This window comes from Heptranchias perlo, unplaced genomic scaffold, assembly GCF_035084215.1.
Source record: "Heptranchias perlo isolate sHepPer1 unplaced genomic scaffold, sHepPer1.hap1 HAP1_SCAFFOLD_1872, whole genome shotgun sequence".
NCBI lineage: Eukaryota > Metazoa > Chordata > Chondrichthyes > Hexanchiformes > Hexanchidae > Heptranchias > Heptranchias perlo.
Genome location: NW_027139143.1, coordinates 1 through 19,531, shown reverse-complemented (window position 1 = coordinate 19,531; position 19,531 = coordinate 1). Strand labels below are relative to the sequence as shown.

General features: G+C 54.3%; 1 protein-coding gene across 1 annotated transcript; it reads right to left on the bottom strand.

Annotated features, from left to right (window-relative positions):
• Window positions 1-770: 770 nt before the first annotated feature.
• LOC137309873 (myosin-7-like) lies at window positions 771-19,049 on the bottom strand (the record flags this gene model as incomplete). Its single annotated transcript, XM_067977889.1, has 8 exons — window positions 771-920; window positions 2,836-2,954; window positions 5,546-5,684; window positions 11,478-11,581; window positions 13,824-13,922; window positions 16,443-16,506; window positions 18,215-18,307; window positions 18,941-19,049. Coding segments are annotated over 8 exons (877 nt in total), but the record flags the coding sequence as incomplete, so codon positions are not given.
• Window positions 19,050-19,531: the final 482 nt, after the last annotated feature.

The window sequence follows — 19,531 nt, the reverse complement described above, 5'->3', positions numbered from 1 at the left end:
GTACCTGACCCTGGGAGTGTTTGATGGGACAGTGCAGAGGGAGCTTTACTCTGTATCTAACCCTGTACTGACCCTGGGAGTGTTTGATAGGACAGTGTAGAGGGAGCTTTACTCTGTATCTAACCCTGTACCTGACCCTGGGAGTGTTTGATGGACAGTGTAGAGGGAGCTTTACTCTGTATCTAACCCTGTACCTGACCCTGGGAGTGTTTGACGGGACAGTGTAGAGGGAGCTTTACTCTGTATCTAACCCTGTACCTGACCCTGGGAGTGTTTGACGGGACAGTGTAGAGGGATCTTTACTCTGTATCTAACCCTGTACCTGCCCTGGGAGTGTTTGATGGGACAGTGTAGAGGGAGCTTTACTCTGTATCTAACCTGTACCTGCCCTGGGAGTGTTTGATGGGACAGTGTAGAGGGAGCTTTACTCTGTATCTAACCCTGTACCTGCCCTGGGAGTGTTTGATGGGACAGTGTAGAGGGAGCTTTACTCTGTATCTAACCCTGTACCTGACCCTGGGAGTGTTTGATGGGACGGTGTAGAGGGAGCTTTACTCTGTATCTAACCCTGTACCTGCCCTGGGAGTGTTTGATGGGACAGTGTAGAGGGAGCTTTACTCTGTATCTAACACTGTACCTGACCCTGGGAGTGTTTGATGGGACAGTGTAGAGGGAGCTTTACTCTGTATCTAACCCTGTACCTGCCCTGGGAGTGTTTGACGGGACAGTGCAGAGAGTGATGGTCTATATGGGGTGTCTTTAAGACTCACATCGAAGATCTCGAACCCCGCGATGTCCAGCACTCCGATGAAGTATTGCCGTGGGAGTTTGGTTTCCAGCGTTTGGTTAATTCTCACCACCATCCAGTTAAACATCTTCTCATAGACAGACTTGGCCAATGCTCCGGTGGAGTAGGACACCTGTCAGTGATTGAATAAAGCACAGATTGGGTTATCTGGGGTATGGATTGGGGTATCTGGGTATGGATTGGGGTATCTGGGTATGGATTGGGGTATCTGGGGATGGATTGGGGTATCTGGGTATGGATTGGGGTATCTGGGTATGGATTGGGGTATCTGGGGTGTGGATTGGGGTATCTGGGTGTGGATTGGGTATCTGGGTGTGGATTGGGGTATCTGGGGTATGGATTGGGGTATCTGGGTGATTGGGGTATCTGGGTGTGGATTGGGGTATCTGGGTGTGGATTGGGGTATCTGGGTATGGATTGGGTATCTGGGTGTGGATTGGGGTATCTGGGTATGGATTGGGGTATCTGGGGTATGGATTGGGGTATCTGGGTATGGATTGGGGTATCTGGGTATGGATTGGGGTATCTGGGTATGGATTGGGGTATCTGGGTATGGATTGGGGTATCTGGGTATGGATTGGGGTATCTGGGTGTGGATTGGGGTATCTGGGTGTGGATTGGGGTATCTGGGTGTGGATTGGGGTATCTGGGTGTGCATTGGGGTATCTGGGTATGGATTGGGGTATCTGGGTGTGGATTGGGGTATCTGGGTATGGATTGGGGTATCTGGGGTATGGATTGGGGTATCTGGGTTTGGATTGGGGTATCTGGGTATGGATTGGGGTATCTGGGCATGGATTGGGGTATCTGGGTATGGATTGGGGTATCTGGGTATGGATTGGGGTATCTGGGTATGGATTGGGGTATCTGGGGTTTGGATTGGGGTATCTGGGTATGGATTGGGGTATCTGGGGTATGGATTGGGGTATCTGGGTATGGATTGGGGTATCTGGGGTTTGGATTGGGGTATCTGGGTATGGATTGGGGTATCTGGGTATGGATTGGGGTATCTGGGTGTGGATTGGGGTATCTGGGTATGGATTGGGGTATCTGGGTATGGATTGGGGTATCTGGGTATCGATTGGGGTATCTGGGTATGGATTGGGGTATCTGGGTATGGATTGGGGTATCTGGGGTATGGATTGGGGTATCTGGGTATGGATTGGGGTATCTGGGTATGGATTGGGGTATCTGGGTATGGATTGGGGTATCTGGGTATGGATTGGGGTATCTGGGTATGGATTGGGTATCTGGGTGTGGATTGGGGTATCTGGGTATGGATTGGGGTATCTGGGTGTGGATTGGTGTATCTGGGTGTGGATTGGAGTATCTGGGTGTGGATTGGGGTATCTGGGGTATGGATTGGGGTATCTGGGTGTGGATTGAGGTATCTGGGTGTGGATTGGGGTATCTGGGTATGGATTGGGGTATCTGGGGTATGGATTGGGGTATCTGGGTATGGATAGGGGTATCTGGGTGTGGATTGGGGTATCTGGGTATGGATTGGGGTATCTGGGGTGTGGATTGGGGTATCTGGGGTATGGATTGGGGTATCTGGGTGTGGATTGGGGTATCTGGGTATGGATAGGGGTATCTGGGTGTGGATTGGGGTATCTGGGTATGGATTGGGGTATCTGGGTATGGATTGGGGTATCTGGGGTGTGGATTGGGGTATCTGGGTGTGGATTGGGGTATCTGGGTATGGATTGGGGTATCTGGGGTGTGGATTGGGGTATCTGGGGTATGGATTGGGGTATCTGGGTATGGATTGGGGTATCTGGGTGTGGATTGGGGTATCTGGGTGTGGATTGGGGTATCTGGGTGTGGATTGGGGTATCTGGGGTATGGATTGGGGTATCTGGGTATGGATTGGGGTATCTGGGTCAGGATTGGGGTATCTGGGCAGTAATTGGTGGATGTTAATGATCCTATGGAGGGGTCTGATGGGGGTCTCGGTGGGTGAATGGGGATCAGACTCCAGTCCCAGACTGAAATGTTAATTGAGGAGAACGTCGGGCCTGAGTTACCTGCTGTACATTCTGACCCTTGGTGACGTACTCGTTGCCCACTTTGACCCGGGGATGACACAGGCCTTTCAGGAGATCTGCGGAGTTCAGTCCCATCAGGTAGGCCGACTTATCAGCCTCTGGAATAAAGAAAGGCCGGAGAGCAGAGTCAAGTGGATCAGGAGACAAGGCCAACCCTGGGGCTCAGAGGATCAAACCCTGGGCCAGCAACCACATCACCATGGTGAATGGTCACCTCTTATCACCACACTCGCTCAGTCCTCACCTCATTCCTCACCTCAATCATCACCTCAATCCTCACCTCATTCCTCACCTCATTCCTCACCTCATTCCTCACCTCAATCATCACCTCAATCCTCGCCTCATTCCTCACCTCAATCCTCGCCTCATTCCTCACCTCAATCATCACCTCAATCCTCACCTCATTCCTCACCTCAATCATCACCTCAATCCTCGCTTCAATCATCACCTCAATCATCGCCTCAGTCCTCGCCTCAATCCTCACCTCTATCCTCACCTCTATCCTCACCTCAATCCTCACCTCAATCCTCACCTCAATCATCACTCAATCCTCACCTCAATCCTCACCCCAATCCTCACCTCAATCATCACCTCAATCCTCACCTCTATCCTCACCTCAATCCTCACCTCAATCCTCACCCCAAACCTCACCTCATTCCTCACCTCAATCCTCACCCCAATCCTCACCTCAATCCTCACCCCAATCCTCACCTCAATCATCACCTCAATCCTCACCTCTATCCTCACCTCAATCCTCACCTCAATCCTCACCCCAAACCTCACCTCATTCCTCACCTCAATCCTCACCCCAATCCTCACCCCAATCCTCACCCCAATCATCACCTCAATCCTCACCTCAATCCTCACCTCAATCCTCACCTCAATCATCACCCCAATCATCACCTCAATCCTCACCCCAATCATCACCTCAATCCTCACCTCAATCCTCACCTCAATCCTCACCTCAATCATCACCCCAATCATCACCTCAATCCTCACCTCATTCCTCACCTCAATCCTCACCCCAATCCTCACCCCAATCATCACCTCAATCCTCACCTCATTCCTCACCTCAATCCTCACCCCAATCCTCACCCCAATCCTCACCTCAATCATCACCTCAATCCTCACCTCTATCCTCACCTCAATCCTCACCCCAAACCTCACCTCAATCCTCACCTCAATCCTCATCCCAATCCTCACCTCAATCCTCACCTCAATCCTCACCCCAATCCTCACCCCAATCCTCACCTCATTCCTCACCCCAATCCTCACCTCAATCCTCACCTCAATCCTCACCTCAATCCTCACCCCAATCCTCACCCCAATCCTCACCTCAATCCTCACCCCAATCCTCACCTCAATCCTCACCCCAATCCTCACCTCAATCCTCACCCCAATCCTCACCCCAATCCTCACCTCAATCCTCACCCCAATCCTCACCCCAATCCTCACCTCAATCCTCACCTCAATCCTCACCCCAATCCTCACCTCATTCCTCACCCCAATCCTCACCTCAATCCTCACCCCAATCCTCACCCCAATCCTCACCTCATTCCTCACCCCAATCCTCACCTCAATCCTCACCTCAATCCTCACCCCAATCCTCACCCCAATCCTCACCTCATTCCTCACCCCAATCCTCACCTCAATCCTCACCTCAATCATCACCCCAATCATCACCTCAATCCTCACCCCAATCCTCACCTCAATCCTCACCCCAATCCTCGCCTCAATCCTCACCTCAATCCTCACCTCAATCCTCGCCTCAATCATCACCTCAATCCTCACCTCATTCCTCACCTCATTCCTCACCTCAATCATCACCCCAATCATCACCTCAATCCTCACCCCAATCCTCACCTCAATCATCACCCCAATCATCACCTCAATCCTCACCTCAATCCTCACCTCAATCCTCACCTCAATCCTCACTTCAATCCTCGCCTCAATCATCACTCAATCCTCACCTCAATCCTCACTCAATCCTCACCTCAATCCTCACTCCACCACCATTGATTCAAATCCATTGACCATTGCTCTTGAAAACCTCTTCCTGCGACGGTCTTCCTCGGATCGCTCTTCCTGTCGTCCATCACTACCTGTCCCTCCCTCCCTTCCCCTCCCCCTCTCTCTCCCAATCCCTCCCTCCCTCCACCTCCTGCCCCCACCCTCCCAATCCCACCTTCCCAGTCCTGCCCTCCCTCAATCTCTACCTCCCACCCCTCCCACTCTCCCACCCTACATCCCTCCCTCCCTCCACCTCCCTCCTGCCCCCACCCTCCCAATCCCGCCCCTCCTCCCACCCCCTCAATCTCTACCTCCCTCCCCTCCCACTCTCCCTCACAATCCCTCCCTGCTTCCCTTCCCCCTCCCTCACTCCCTCTCTCTCTCTGCTTCCCTCCCCCTCCATTTCTACCTCCCACCCCTTCCCCTTTCCCTCCCAATCCCTCCCTCCATCGCCCTCCCTCCCTCCCTCCCTCAGTATCACCAAATTCTTCCCCTTCTCATGTTCCTCAAACCACACTCAATCCTCACTCCGACACTGTAGGTTAATGTCTAGACTTCGACCATTGGCAGTCACATCCCACAATGCTCCTCCCTGCCAGTGTCACAAAATTTAGGACCCCCCCCACCGAGGACGCCCCCTACGTTGAGGTAAGTCGACCGTGAGGGCCTTCGCACGAACCTTCAGTGCCGTCGGGCTCGGCCTGTTCCTCCCGCTGCCTCGTTTTAAACTTCATGTTCCCGTAGTGCATGATGGCTCCGGTCAGCTTGTAGATTCCCGCCTTCTCCTCGGGAGTGAAGCCGAGGATATCGAAGGCGCTCTGGGATTGGAGAGGGGAGGCGAAGAGAAACATTGAGAACCGACCGTCTCCCCATAATCCCTCAATCCCACCTTCTCCCCAACTCCCTCAATCCCAACTACCCCCCAACTCCCTCAATCCCACTTCCTCCCCATAATCCCTCAATCCCACCATCTCCCCAACTCCCTCAATCCCAACTACCCCCCAACTCCCTCAATCCCACCTTCTCCCCATAATCCCTCAATCCCACCGTCTCCCCATAATCCCTCAATCCCAACTACCCCCCAACTCCCTCAATCCCACCGTCTCCCCATAATCCCTCAATCCCAACTACCCCCCAACTCCCTCAATCCCACCTTCTCCCCATAATCCCTCAATCCCACCTTCTCCCCATAATCCCTCAATCCCACCTTCTCCCCATAATCCCTCAATCCCACCGTCTCCCCAACTCCCTCAATCCCACCTTCTCCCCATAATCCCTCAATCCCACCTTCTCCCCATAATCCCTCAATCCCACCTTCTCCCCATAATCCCTCAATCCCACCGTCTCCCCAACTCCCTCAATCCCACCTTCTCCCCATAATCCCTCAATCCCACCTTCTCCCCATAATCCCTCAATCCCACCGTCTCCCCATAATCCCTCAATCCCAACTACCCCCCAACTCCCTCAATCCCACCTTCTCCCCATAATCCCTCAATCCCACCATCTCCCCATAATCCCTCAATCCCACCTTCTCCCCATAATCCCTCAATCCCACCGTCTCCCCAACTCCCTCAATCCCACCGTCTCCCCAACTCCCTCAATCCCACCTACGGTAGCATAGTGGTTATGTTACTGGGCTAGTAATCCAGAGGCCTGGACTAAAATCCAGAGTCATGAGTTCAAATCCCGCCACGGCAGCTGGTGAATTTAAATTCAATTAATTAATTAAAAATTCAATTAATTAAATAAAAATCTGGAATTAAAATACTAGTATCAGTAATGATGGCCATGAAACGACCGGATTGTCGTAAAAACCCATCTGGTTCACTAATGTCCTTTAGGGAAGGAAGCCTGCCGCCCTTACCCGGTCTGGCCTATATGTGACGAAAAGTCATAATAAGAATAAAACCGGACGGACCACCCGGCATCGGACCACCAGGCACCGGACACGACAACGGCAAAACACCAAGCCCAGTCGACCCTGCAAGGTCCTCCTCACTAACATCTGGGGACTTGTGCCAAAATTGGGAGAGCTGTCCCACAGACCAGTCAAGCAACAGCCTGACATAGCCATACTCACAGAATCATATCTTTCAGCCAACGTCCCAGACTCTTCCATCACCATCCCTGGGTATGTCCTGTCCCACCGGCAGGACAGACCCACCAGAGGTGGCGGTACAGTGATATACAGTCAGGAGGGAGTGGCCCTGGGAGTCCTCAACATTGACTCTGGACCCCATGAAATCTCATGGCATCAGGTCAAACATGGGCAAGGAAACCTCCTGCTGATTACCACCTACCGCCCTCCCTCAGCTGATGAATCAGTCCTCCTCCATGTTGAACACCACTTGGAGGAAGCACTGAGGGTAGCAAGGGCACAGAATGTACTCTGGGTGGGGGACTTCAATGTCCATCACCAAGAGTGGCTCGGTAGCACCACTACTGACCGAGCTGGCCGAGTCCTGAAGGACATAGCTGCCAGACTGGGCCTGCGGCAGGTGGTGAGCGAACCAACACGAGGGAAAAACTTACTTGACCTCGTCCTCACCAATCTACCTGTCGCAAATGCATCTGTCCATGACAGTATTGGTAGGAGTGACCACCGCACAGTCCTCGTGGAGATGAAGTCCCGTCTTCGCACTGAGGACACCATCCAACGTGTTGTGTGGCACTATCACCATGCTAAATGGGATAGATTCAGAACAGATCTAGCAGCTCAAAACTGGGCATCCATGAGGCGCTGTGGGCCATCAGCAGCAGCAGAATTGTATTCCAGCACAATCTGTAACCTCATGGCCCGGCATATTCCTCACTCTACCATAACCAACAAGCCAGGGGATCAACCCTGGTTCAATGAGGAGTGCAGAGGAGCAGCACAGGCGTACCTAAAAATGAGGTGCCAACCTGGTGAAGCTACAACTCAGGACTACATGCATGCTAAACAGCGGAAGCAACATGCTATAGACAGAGCTAAGCGATTCCACAACCAACGGATCAGATCAAAGCTCTGCAGTCCTGCCACATCCAGTCGTGAATGGTGGTGGACAATTAAACAACTAACGGGAGGAGGAGGCTCTGCAAACATCCCCATTCTCAATGATGGCGGAGTCCAGCACGTGAGTGCAAAAGACAAGGCTGAAGCGTTTGCAACCATCTTCAGCCAGAAGTGCCGAGTGGATGATCCATCTCAGCCTCCTCCCGATATCCCCACCATCACAGAAGCCAGTCTTCGGCCAATTCGATTCACTCCACGTGATATCAAGAAACGGCTGAGTGCACTGGATACAGCAAAGGCGATGGGCCCCGACAACATCCCAGCTGTAGTGCTGAAGACTTGTGCTCCAGAACTAGCCGTGCCTCTAGCCAAGCTGTTCCAGTACAGCTACAACACTGGCATCCACCCGACAATGTGGAAAATTGCCCAGGTATGTCCTGTCCACAAAAAGCAGGACAAATCCAATCCGGCCAATTACCGCCCCATCAGTCTACTCTCAATCATCAGCAAAGTGATGGAAGGTGTCGTCGACAGTGCTATCAAGCGGCACTTACTCACCAATAACCTGCTCACCGATGCTCAGTTTGGGTTCTGCCAGGACCACTCGGCTCCAGACCTCATTACAGCCTTGGTCCAAACATGGACAAAAGAGCTGAATTCCAGAGGTGAGGTGAGAGTGACTGCCCTTGACATCAAGGCAGCATTTGACCGAGTGTGGCACCAAGGAGCCCCAGTAAAATTGAAGTCAATGGGAATCAGGGGGAAAACTCTCCAGTGGCTGGAGTCATACCTAGCACAAAGGAAGATGGTAGTGGTTGTTGGAGGCCAATCATCTCAGCCCCAGGGCATTGCTGCAGGAGTTCCTCAGGGCAGTGTCCTCGGCCCAACCATCTTCAGCTGCTTCATCAATGACCTTCCCTCCATCATAAGGTCAGAAATGGGGATGTTCGCTGATGACTGCACAGTGTTCAGTTCCATTCGCAACCCCTCAGATAATGAAGCAGTCCGTGCCCGCATGCAGCAAGACCTGGACAACATCCAGGCTTGGGCTCATAAGTGGCAAGTAACATTCGCGCCAGATAAGTGTCAGGCAATGACCATCTCCAACAAGAGAGAGTCTAACCACCTCCCCTTGACATTCAATGGCATTACCATCGCCGAATCCCCCACCTTCAATATCCTGGGGGTCACCATTGACCAGAAACTTAACTGGACCAGCCATATAAATACTGTGGCTACGAGAGCAGGTCAGAGGCTGGGTGTTCTGCGGCGAGTGACTCACCTCCTGACTCCCCAAAGCCTTTCCACCATCTACAAGGCACAAGTCAGGAGTGTGATGGAATACTCTCCACTTGCCTCGATGAGTGCAGCTCCAACAACACTCAAGAAGCTCGACACCATCCAAGATAAAGCAGCCCGCTTGATTGGCACCCCATCCACCACCCTAAACGTTCACTCCCTTCACCACCGGCGCACTGTGGCTGCAGTGTGGACCATCCACAGGACGCACTGCAGCAACTCGCCAAGGCTTCTTCGACAGCACCTCCCAAACCCGCGACCTCTACCACCTAGAAGGACAAGGGCAGCAGGCGCATGGGAACAACACCACCTGCACGTTCCCCTCCAAGTCACACACCATCCCGACTTGGAAATATATCGCCGTTCCTTCATCGTCGCTGGGTCAAAATCCTGGAACTCCCTTCCTAACAGCACTGTGGGAGAACCTTCACCACACGGACTGCAGCGGTTCAAGAAGGCGGCTCACCACCACCTTCTCAAGGGCAATTAGGGATGGGCAATAAATGCCGACCTTGCCAGCGACGCCCACATCCCGTGAACGAATAAAAAAAAACCCACCTTCTCCCCACCGTCTCCCCATAATCCCTCAATCCCACCTTCTCCCCATCTCCTTCAATCCCACCTACCCACCTTCTCCCCATCTCCCTCAATCCCACCTTCCCACCTTCTCACCATCTCCCTCAATCCCACCTTCCCACCTTCTCACCATCACCCTCAATCCCACCTTCCCACCTTCTCACCATCTCCCTCAATCCCACCTTCCCACCTTCTCACCATCTCCCTCAATCCCACCTTCCCACCTTCTCACCATCACCCTCAATCCCACCTTCCCACCTTCTCACCATCTCCCTCAATCCCATTTACCCACCTTCTCACCATCTCCCTCAATCCCACCTTCCCACCTTCTCACCATCTCCCTCAATCCCATTTACCCACCTTCCCCCCCATCACCCTCAGCCCCACCTTCTCCCCATCTCCCTCAAAAAGTTTTTCCCCATGTCGTCTTTGGTTCTTTTGCCAATCACCTTAAATCTGTGTCCTCTGGTCCTTGACCCTTCCACCAATGGGAACAGTTTCTCTCTATCTACTCTGTCTAGACCCTTCATGATTTTGAACCCCTCGATTAAATCTCCCCTCAACCGTCTCTGCTCTGAGGAGAACAATCCCAGCTTCTCCAGTCTCTCCACATCACTGAAGTCCCTCATCCCTGGGACCATTCCAGTAAATCTCCTCCGCACCCTCTCTAAGGCCTTCACATCCTTCCTAAAGTGCGGTGCCCAGAACTGGACACAATACTCCAGCTGTGGCCAAAATAGTGTTTTATAAAGGTTCATCGTGACTTCCATACTTTTGTACTCTGTGCCTCTATTTATAAAGGTTAATGGACAGGCATTAACAATTATCATGTGGATAAAAGGGTACGTACACTATTAATTCATGTAGAATCATAGAAACATGTAGCACAGAAGGAGGCCATTCAGCCCATTATGCCTGTGCAATCTTAAAGAGCTATCCAATTAGTCCCACTCCCCCCACTACTCTTTCCCCACCAATTGCCTTCTTGAAATTTCTTAGAGGGCTCGACAGGGTAGATGCTGAGAGGCTGTTTCCCCCTGACTGGAGAGTCCAGAACTTGGGGGCATAGTCTCAGGATAAGGGGTCGGCCATTCAAGACTGAGATGAGGAGGAATTTCTTCACTCAGAGGGTGGTGAATCTCTGGAATTCTCTACCCCAGAGGGCTGTGGATGGTCAGTCGTTGAGTATACTCAAGACTGAGATTTTTGGACTCTGGGGGAAATCGAGGGATACGGGGATCGGGCGGGAAAGTGGAGTTGAGGTCGAAGATCAGCCATGATCTGATTGACAGGCTCGAGGGGCCGAATGGCCTCCTCCTGCTCCTATCTCTTATGTTTCTATTGAATGTGTTCCCACCGCCCTTCCAGGCAGGGCATTCCAGATCATCACAAGTCGCTGCGTAAACAGAGGAAAGCAGGGGACAGGAGGAGGCCATTCAGCCCCTCGAGCCTGTCCCGCCGTTCAATGAGATCACGGCTGATCTGCGACCTGACTCCATCTCCCCGCCTCGGCCCCAAATCCCTTAATACCCTTCGGATAACAAAAATCTATCAATCCCAGATTCAAAATTAACGATCGCAGAAGAGAGTTCCAAATTCTCCCACCCTTTGTGTGTAGAAATGTTTTCTAATCTCGCTCCTGAAAGTCCTGGCTCTAATTTTTAAGGTGTGTCCCCTAGTTCTAGACTCCCCAACCGGTATTTTTGTATTTATTCCGCGGGGCTTTGTCTCGTAAACTTACGTCCGTGGCCATTAGTTCATCGGCGTCGTCGATGGAGGCAACCGTGGTCTCTCCCTGGGAGATGAAGGAATAATCGTAGGGATTGTTGGTAACCAGGAGCATATCTGGGAAAGGACACAGGAGAGAGAGAGAAGGGTCAACATCTCCCCTTTATCCAGCTGCCTCAGGATTTGGACCCCGAGCCCCATGAGGAGATATCAGGACAGGCGACCGAGAGCTCGGTCAAAGAGGGAGGTTTTAAGGAGCGTCTTAAAGGAGGAGAGAGAGGCGGAGAGGTTTAGGGAGGGAATTCCAGAGCTTAGGGCCGAGGCGGCTGAAGGCACGGCCGCCAATGGTGGAGCGATGGGAATCGGGGGGATGGACAAGAGGCCGGAATTGGAGGAGCGCAGAGATCTCGGAGGGTCGTAGGGGCTGGAGGAGGTTACAGAGATAGGGAGAGGGGGGGCGAGGGCCATGGAGGGGATTTGAACACAAGAGTGGGGAGAATTTTAAAATCGAGGGGTTGCCGGACCGGGAGCCAATGGAGGTCCAGCGAGCACAGGGGGGGTGATGGGTGAACGGGACTCGGTGCGAGTTAGGATACGGGGGGCAGCAGAGTTTTGGATGAGCTGGAGTTTACGGAGGGTGGGAGATGGGAGGCCGACAAGGAGAGCATTGGAATAGTCGAGTCTAGAGGTGACAAAGGTCTCAGGTTCAGGGGGTCAGATTGTGATTGATGGAGAGTGATGTCCAATGTACATCTCCGTACCTGCAAGGAACTGGGGGAGGGGGCAGTGCTGGGCATGGAGGCCTCCATCTTAGACCCATCCATGTGTAAGTGGGGTTTACAGATATGGGGAGAAGGTGGGTAGGTGGTGGGATTGAGGGAGATGGGGAGAAGGTGGGTAGGTGGGATTGAGGGAGATGGGGAGAAGGTGGGTAGGTGGGATTGAGGGAGATGGGGAGAAGGTAGGTGGGTGGGATTGAGGGAGATGGTGAGAAGGTAGGTGGGTGGGATTGAGGGAGATGGGGAGAAGGTGGGTAGGTGGGATTGAGGGAGATGGGGAGAAGGTGGGTAGGTGGGATTGAGGGAGATGGGGAGAAGGTGGGTAGGTGGGATTGAGGGAGATGGGGAGAAGGGGGGTAGGTGGGATTGAGGGATATGGGGAGAAGGTGGGTAGGTGGGATTGAGGGAGATGGGGAGAAGGTAGGTGGGTGGGATTGAGGGAGATGGGGAGAAGGTGGGTAGGTGGGATTGAGGGAGATGGGGAGAAGGTAGGTGGGTGGGATTGAGGGAGATGGTGAGAAGGTAGGTGGGTGGGATTGAGGGAGATGGGGAGAAGGTGGGTAGGTGGGATTGAGGGAGATGGGGAGAAGGTGGGTAGGTGGGATTGAGGGAGATGGGGAGAAGGTGGGTGGGTGGGATTGAGGGAGATGGGGAGAAGGTGGGTGGGTGGGATTGAGGGAGATGGGGAGAAGGTGGGTAGGTGGGATTGAGGGAGATGGGGAGAAGGTGGGTGGGTGGGATTGAGGGAGATGGGGAGAAGGTGGGTGGGTGGGATTGAGGGAGATGGGGAGAAGGTGGGTAGGTGGGATTGAGTGATGTGGGGAGAAGGTGGGTAGGTGGGATTGAGGGATACGGGGAGAAGGTGGGTAGGTGGGATTGAGGGAGATGGTAAGAAGGTGCGTAGGTGGGATTGAGGGAGATGGGGGAAGGGGAGGAGGGTTGAGGGGGATGGGGAGAAGGTGCGTAGGTGGGATTGAGGGAGATGGGGGAAGGGGAGGAGGGTTGAGGGAGATGGGGAAGGGGAGGAGGGTTGAGGGAGATGGGGAGAAGGTGGGTAGGTGGGATTGAGGGAGATGGGGAGAAGGTGGGTAGATGGAGTTGAGGGAGATGGGGAGGCGGTGGGTCGGTGGGATTGAGGGAGATGGGGGAAGGGGAGGAGGGTTGGGGAGATGGAGGAAGGGGAGGAGGGTTGGGGAGATGGTGGAAGGGGAGGAGGGTTGAGGGAGATGGAGGAAGGGGAGGAGGGTTGGGGAGATGGTGGAAGGGGAGGAGGGTTGAGGGAGATGGAGGAAGGGGAGGAGGGTTGGGGAGATGGTGGAAGGGGAGGAGGGTTGAGGGAGATGGAGGAAGGGGAGGAGGGTTGGGGAGATGGTGGAAGGGGAGGAGGGTTGAGGGAGATGGGGGAAGGGGAGGAGGGTTGGGGAGATGGTGGAAGGGGAGGAGGGTTGAGGGAGATGGGGGAAGGGGAGGAGGGTTGGGGAGATGGTGGAAGGGGAGGAGGGTTGAGGGAGATGGAGGAAGGGGCGGAGGGTTGAGGGAGATGGGGGAAGGGGAGGAGGTTGAGGAACTGCCTCACGTACCCAGGAGCTCAGGTTTCTTGTTGGACAGGATCTGGTAGAAGATGTGATAGTTTCTCTCGGACTTGAGCTGGAAGATGACCCTGGATTTCTCCAGCAGATCTGTGTGAGAAGGAGAGACAATATCAGGATCTCAGTCAGGCCCTGGACTGTAACCAGCCCTGTCCAGCCGTCCCACCGACAGTAACCAAGAACCCCGGTCCTGACCTTCTCTCTGGTCCCCTCAACCTCCCCAATGACGTATCTATTGAAACTTTCGAGACTGAGGTCCTTTGATGTTTATTGGTTAACGTTTCAAGAGGTGTGGGTCAAAGGCAGGAAGGTGGGGTTGAGGTGCAGATCTGATTGGATCATAAATCGAGTTACATCGAGGCTACAGCACAGAAACAGGCCATTCTGCCCATCAGGTCTATGCCGGTGTTTATACTCCACACGAGCCTCCTCCCTCCCTCCTCCATCTCACCCTCTCACCATCTCCTTCTATTCCTCTCTCCCTCATGTGTTTATCGAGCTTCCCCTTAAATCCATCTCCACTATTCACCTCAACCACTCCTTGTGGGAGTGAGTTCCACATTCTCACCACTCTCTGGGGAAAGAAGTTTCTCCTGAATTCCCCATTGGATTTATTAGTGACTATCTTATATTTATGGCCCCCCCTAGTTCTGGTCTCCCCCACAAGTGGAAATATCTTCTCTACGTCTACCCTATCGAACCCTCTCATAATCTTAAAGACCTCGATCAGGTCACCCCTCAGTCTTCTCTTTTCTAGAGAAAAGAGCCCCGGCCTGTTCAGTCTTTCCTGATAGTTATAAACCTCTCAGTTCTGGTGTCATCCTGGTAAATCTTTTTTGCACCTTCTCCAGTGCCTCGATATCCTTCTTATAATATGGAGACCAGAACTGTGCACAGTGCTCCGAGTGTGGTCTAACCCAGGTATATGGAGACCGGAACTGTGCACAGTGCTCCAAGTGTGGTCTAAACAAGGTATATGGAGACCAGAACTGCGCACAGTACTCCAAGTGTGGTCTAACCAAGGTATATGGAGACCAGAACTGTGCACAGTGCTCCAAGTGTGGTCTAACCGAGGTATATGGAGACCAGAACTGTGCACAGTACTCCAAGTGTGGTCTAACCAAGGTATATGGAGACCAGAACTATGCACAGTGCTCCGAGTGTGGTCTAACCAAGGTATATGGAGACCAGAACGGTGCACAGTGCTCCAAGTGTGGTCTAACCAAGGTATATGGAGACCAGAACTGTGCACAGTGCTCCAAGTGTGGTCGAACCGAGGTATATGGAGACCAGAACTGTGCACAGTGCTCCGAGTGTGGTCTAACCAAGGTATATGGAGACCAGAACTGTGCACAGTGCTCCAAGTGTGGTCTAACCGAGGTATATGGGGACCAGAACTGTGCACAGTGCTCCAAGTGTGGTCTAACCCAGGTATATGGAGACTAGAACTGTGCACAGTGCTCCGAGTGTGGTCTAACCGAGGTATATGGAGACCAGAACTGTGCACAGTGCTCCAAGTGTGGTCTAACCAAGGTATATGGAGACCAGAACTGTGCACAGTGCTCCGAGTGTGGTCTAACCAAGGTATATGGAGACCGGAACTGTGCACAGTGCTCCGAGTGTGGTCTAACCAAGGTATATGGAGACCAGAACTGTACACAGTGCTCCGAGTGAGGTCTAACCAAGGTATATGGAGACCAGAACTGTGCACAGTGCTCCAAGTGTGGTCTAACCAAGGTATATGGAGACCAGAACTGTGCACAGTGCTCCGAGTGTGGTCTAACCAAGGTATATGGAGACCGGAACTGTGCACAGTGCTCCAAGTGTGGTCTAACCAAGGTTCTGTACAAGTTTAACAGAACTTCTCTGCTTTTCAATTCTATCCCTCTGGGAATGACCCCCAGTGTTTGATTTGCCTTTTTTATGACCTTATTAACCTGCGTCACTACTTTTAGTGATCTGTGTATCTGTCCCCCCAGATCCCTCTGCCCCTCTCCCCCATTTAGACTCTGATTATCCGAGCAGTCCGTGGCCTCCTCGTTCCTCCTCCCACCAAAATGTCCCACCTCACACTTCTCTATATTGAAATTCATTTCCCAATCACACGCCCATTGCGTACGTTTATTAATGTCTTCCTGTATTGTGACCCATTCCTCCTTCGCATTAACTGCAGCCCCCCGCCCCCCCCCCCGATTTGGTGTCGTCTGCATGTTTTCGAATCGTACAGCACAGGACGAGGCCGTTCGGCCCATCGTGCCTGTGCTGGCTCTGTGAAAGATCTATCCAATCGGTCCCACTCCCCGCTGCTCTTTCCCCCCCCGTATCCCTGTAAATTTTCTCCATTCTGGTATTTCTCCAATTCCCCCTTTTTGAAAGTTATCATTGAGGGGTTTGAGGGGCTGAACGGCCGTCCTTCTGTTCCCAGACCCGGCCCCCCATCTCCGAGGGCCTTTTGCGATCGTGTTTCCTCGTCCGTCGCTCCCTCGGAGGTACGCACCGTCCCTTGGTCAACCCCCGCCCACCCTGTGTCCCTCGCCCTCACCCCTCCCACCACCCCCCCCGAGCAATGAGCAATCTCCCCGCTCTCCCCACCCCCCGACGGTCTCTTACAGGTCTCGATATCGGCCGAGGCGAGTTTCCCCGTTGCTCCAAAGTGAATCCGGATGAATTTGCCCTGCGGGAGAGAGAGGGAAGAAGACTCACCGCGATTGGTCAAGTCAGTGATCGAAAGTCTCGAAGCCCTCGACAGCGGACAACATTCGGGGTTCGATCCCCCTCCCTCCAATCCCCGAACTCCCCCATCGATCCCCCTCCCTCCCAATCCCCGAACTCCCCATCGATCCCCCTCCCTCCAATCCCCGAACTCCCCCATCGATCCCCCTCCCTCCAATCCCCGAACCCTCCATCGATCCCCCTCCCTCCAATCCCCGAACCCTCCCATCGATCCCCCTCCCTCCAATCCCCGAACTCCCCCATCGATCCCCCTCCCTCCAATCCCCGAACTCCCCCATCGATCCCCCTCCCTCCAATCCCCGAACCCTCCCATCGATCCCCCTCCCTCCAATCCCCGAACTCCCCCATCGATCCCCCTCCCTCCAATCCCCGAACTCCCCCATCGATCCCCCTCCCTCCAATCCCCGAACTCCCCCATCGATCCCCCTCCCTCCAAACCCCGAACCCTCCCATCGATCCCCCTCCCTCCAAACCCCGAACTCCCCCATCGATCCCCCTCCCTCCAATCCCCGAACTCCCCCATCGATCCCCCTCCCTCCAATCCCCGAACTCCCCATCGATCCCCCTCCCTCCAATCCCCGAACTCCCCCATCGATCCCCCTCCCTCCAATCCCCGAACTCCCCCATCGATCCCCCTCCCTCCAATCCCCGAACCCTCCCATCGATCCCCCTCCCTCCAATCCCCGAACTCCCCCATCGATCCCCCTCCCTCCAATCCCCGAACTCCCCCATCGATCCCCCTCCCTCCAATCCCCGAACCCTCCCATCGATCCCCCTCCCTCCAATCCCCGAACTCCCCCATCGATCCCCCTCCCTCCAATCCCCGAACTCCCCCATCGATCCCCCTCCCTCCAATCCCCGAACTCCCCCATCGATCCCCCTCACTCCAATCCCCGAACCCTCCCATCGATCCCCCTCACTCCAATCCCCGAACCCTCCCATCGATCCCCCTCCCTCCAATCCCCGAACTCCCCATCGATCCCCCTCACTCCAATCCCCGAACCCTCCCATCGATCCCCCTCACTCCAATCCCCGAACCCTCCCATCGATCCCCCTCACTCCAATCCCCGAACTCCCCCATCGATCCCCCCTTCCTCCGATCCCCGAACCCTCCCATCGATCCCCCTCCCTCCAATCCCCGAACTCCCCCATCGATCCCCCTCCCTCCAATCCCCGAACCCTCCCATCGATCCCCCTCCCTCCAATCCCCGATCCCTCCCATCGAAGCCCCTCCCTCCATTTTAAAATTCTCATCCTCGTGTTCAAATCCCTCCATGGCCCTCGCCCCCCCTCCCTCCCTATCTCTGTAACCTCCTCCAGCCCCCTACGACCCTCCGAGATCTCTGCGCTCCTCCAATTCCGGCCTCTCGCCCAACCCCGATTCCCATCGCTCCACCATTGGCGGCCGTGCCTTCAGCTGCCCTGGGCCCTGAGCTCTGGAATTCCCTCCCTAAACCTCTCCCTCTCTCTCTCCCTCCTCCTTTAGGACCCTCATTAAAACCTCCCTCGTTGACCGAGCTTTTGGTCGCCTGTCCTGATATCTCCTCATGGGGCCCGGGGTCCGGTTTACGCTCCTGTGAAGCCCCTCTGGGAGGTTTTCGCCATTTTACGGGCGGTTCACGAACACAAATTGTTCTTTTCCTACTTACGAATCGGGAGGAATTGTCGTTCCGAAGAGTTTTGGCGTTCCCAAACGCCTCCAAGGCGGGATTGGCTTGAATGATTTGATCCTCCAGCGTACCCTGCCCGAAAGGTCAAAGAAACAAAGGTCAGGGGGATCAACCCCGCTCCCCAACGGTTCCCGCGCTCCCCGTCCCCTCCTCGCGCGCCGGACGCCGGGCGCGGACCGGGCACGGGGACGATTGGGAGCCCGGGCGCAGGCCGCGAGCGCAGCCTGGGCCTTTCCTGCTCGGGCCGGCTCAATTGGAGGCATCGGCTTCCCACGAGGTCCTTGAACGGGACCTGGAGCTGGCAGGCGGCCACCTCCCCCGAGAACCCTCGGGAAATCGAGGGCGAGGGATCGAGGGCGAAAGACTCACCTCCCCCGAGAACCCTCGGGAAATCGAGGGCGAGGGATCGAGGGGGAAAGACTCACCTTCCCCGAGAAACCTCGGGAAATCGAGGGCGAGGGATCGAGGGGGAAAGACTCACCTCCCCCGAGAACCCTCGGGAAATCGAGGGCGAGGGATCGAGGGGGAAAGACTCACCTCCCCCGAGAACCCTCGGGAAATCGAGGGCGAGGGATCGAGGGGGAAAGACTCACCTCCCCCGAGAACCCTCGGGAAATCGAGGGCGAGGGATCGAGGGGGAAAGACTCACCTCCCCCGAGAACCCTCGGGAAATCGAGGGCGAGGGATCGAGGGGGAAAGACTCACCTTCCCCGAGGCGATGGCGTCTTTCTTCATCGAGGCCCCGGATGCGATGCTGGCAAAGTATTGGATGACCCTTTTGGTGTTGACCGTCTTGCCTGCCCCAGATTCTCCGCTAGGAGAAAAGAGAAGGAACGTCACTCTCCGGGAGTGATTGACAGGACGGAGGAGAGGGAGTGATTGACAGGACGGAGGAGAGGGAGTGATTGACAGGACGGTGTAGAGGGAGTGATTGATTGGACGGAGGAGAGGGAGTGTTTGATTGGACGGTGTAGAGGGAGTGTTTGATTGGACGGTGTGGAGGGAGTGTTTGATTGGACGGTGTAGAGGGAGTGTTTGATTGGACGGTGTAGAGGGAGTGTTTGATTGGACGGTGTGGAGGGAGTGTTTGATTGGACGGTGTGGAGGGAGTGATTGATTGGACGGTGTAGAGGGAGTGTTTGATTGGACGGTGTAGAGGGAGTGTTTGATTGGACGGTGTAGAGGGAGTGTTTGATTGGACGGTGTGGAGGGAGTGTGTGATTGGACGGTGTAGAGGGAGTGTTTGATTGGACGGTGTAGAGGGAGTGTTTGATTGGACGGTGTAGAGGGAGTGTA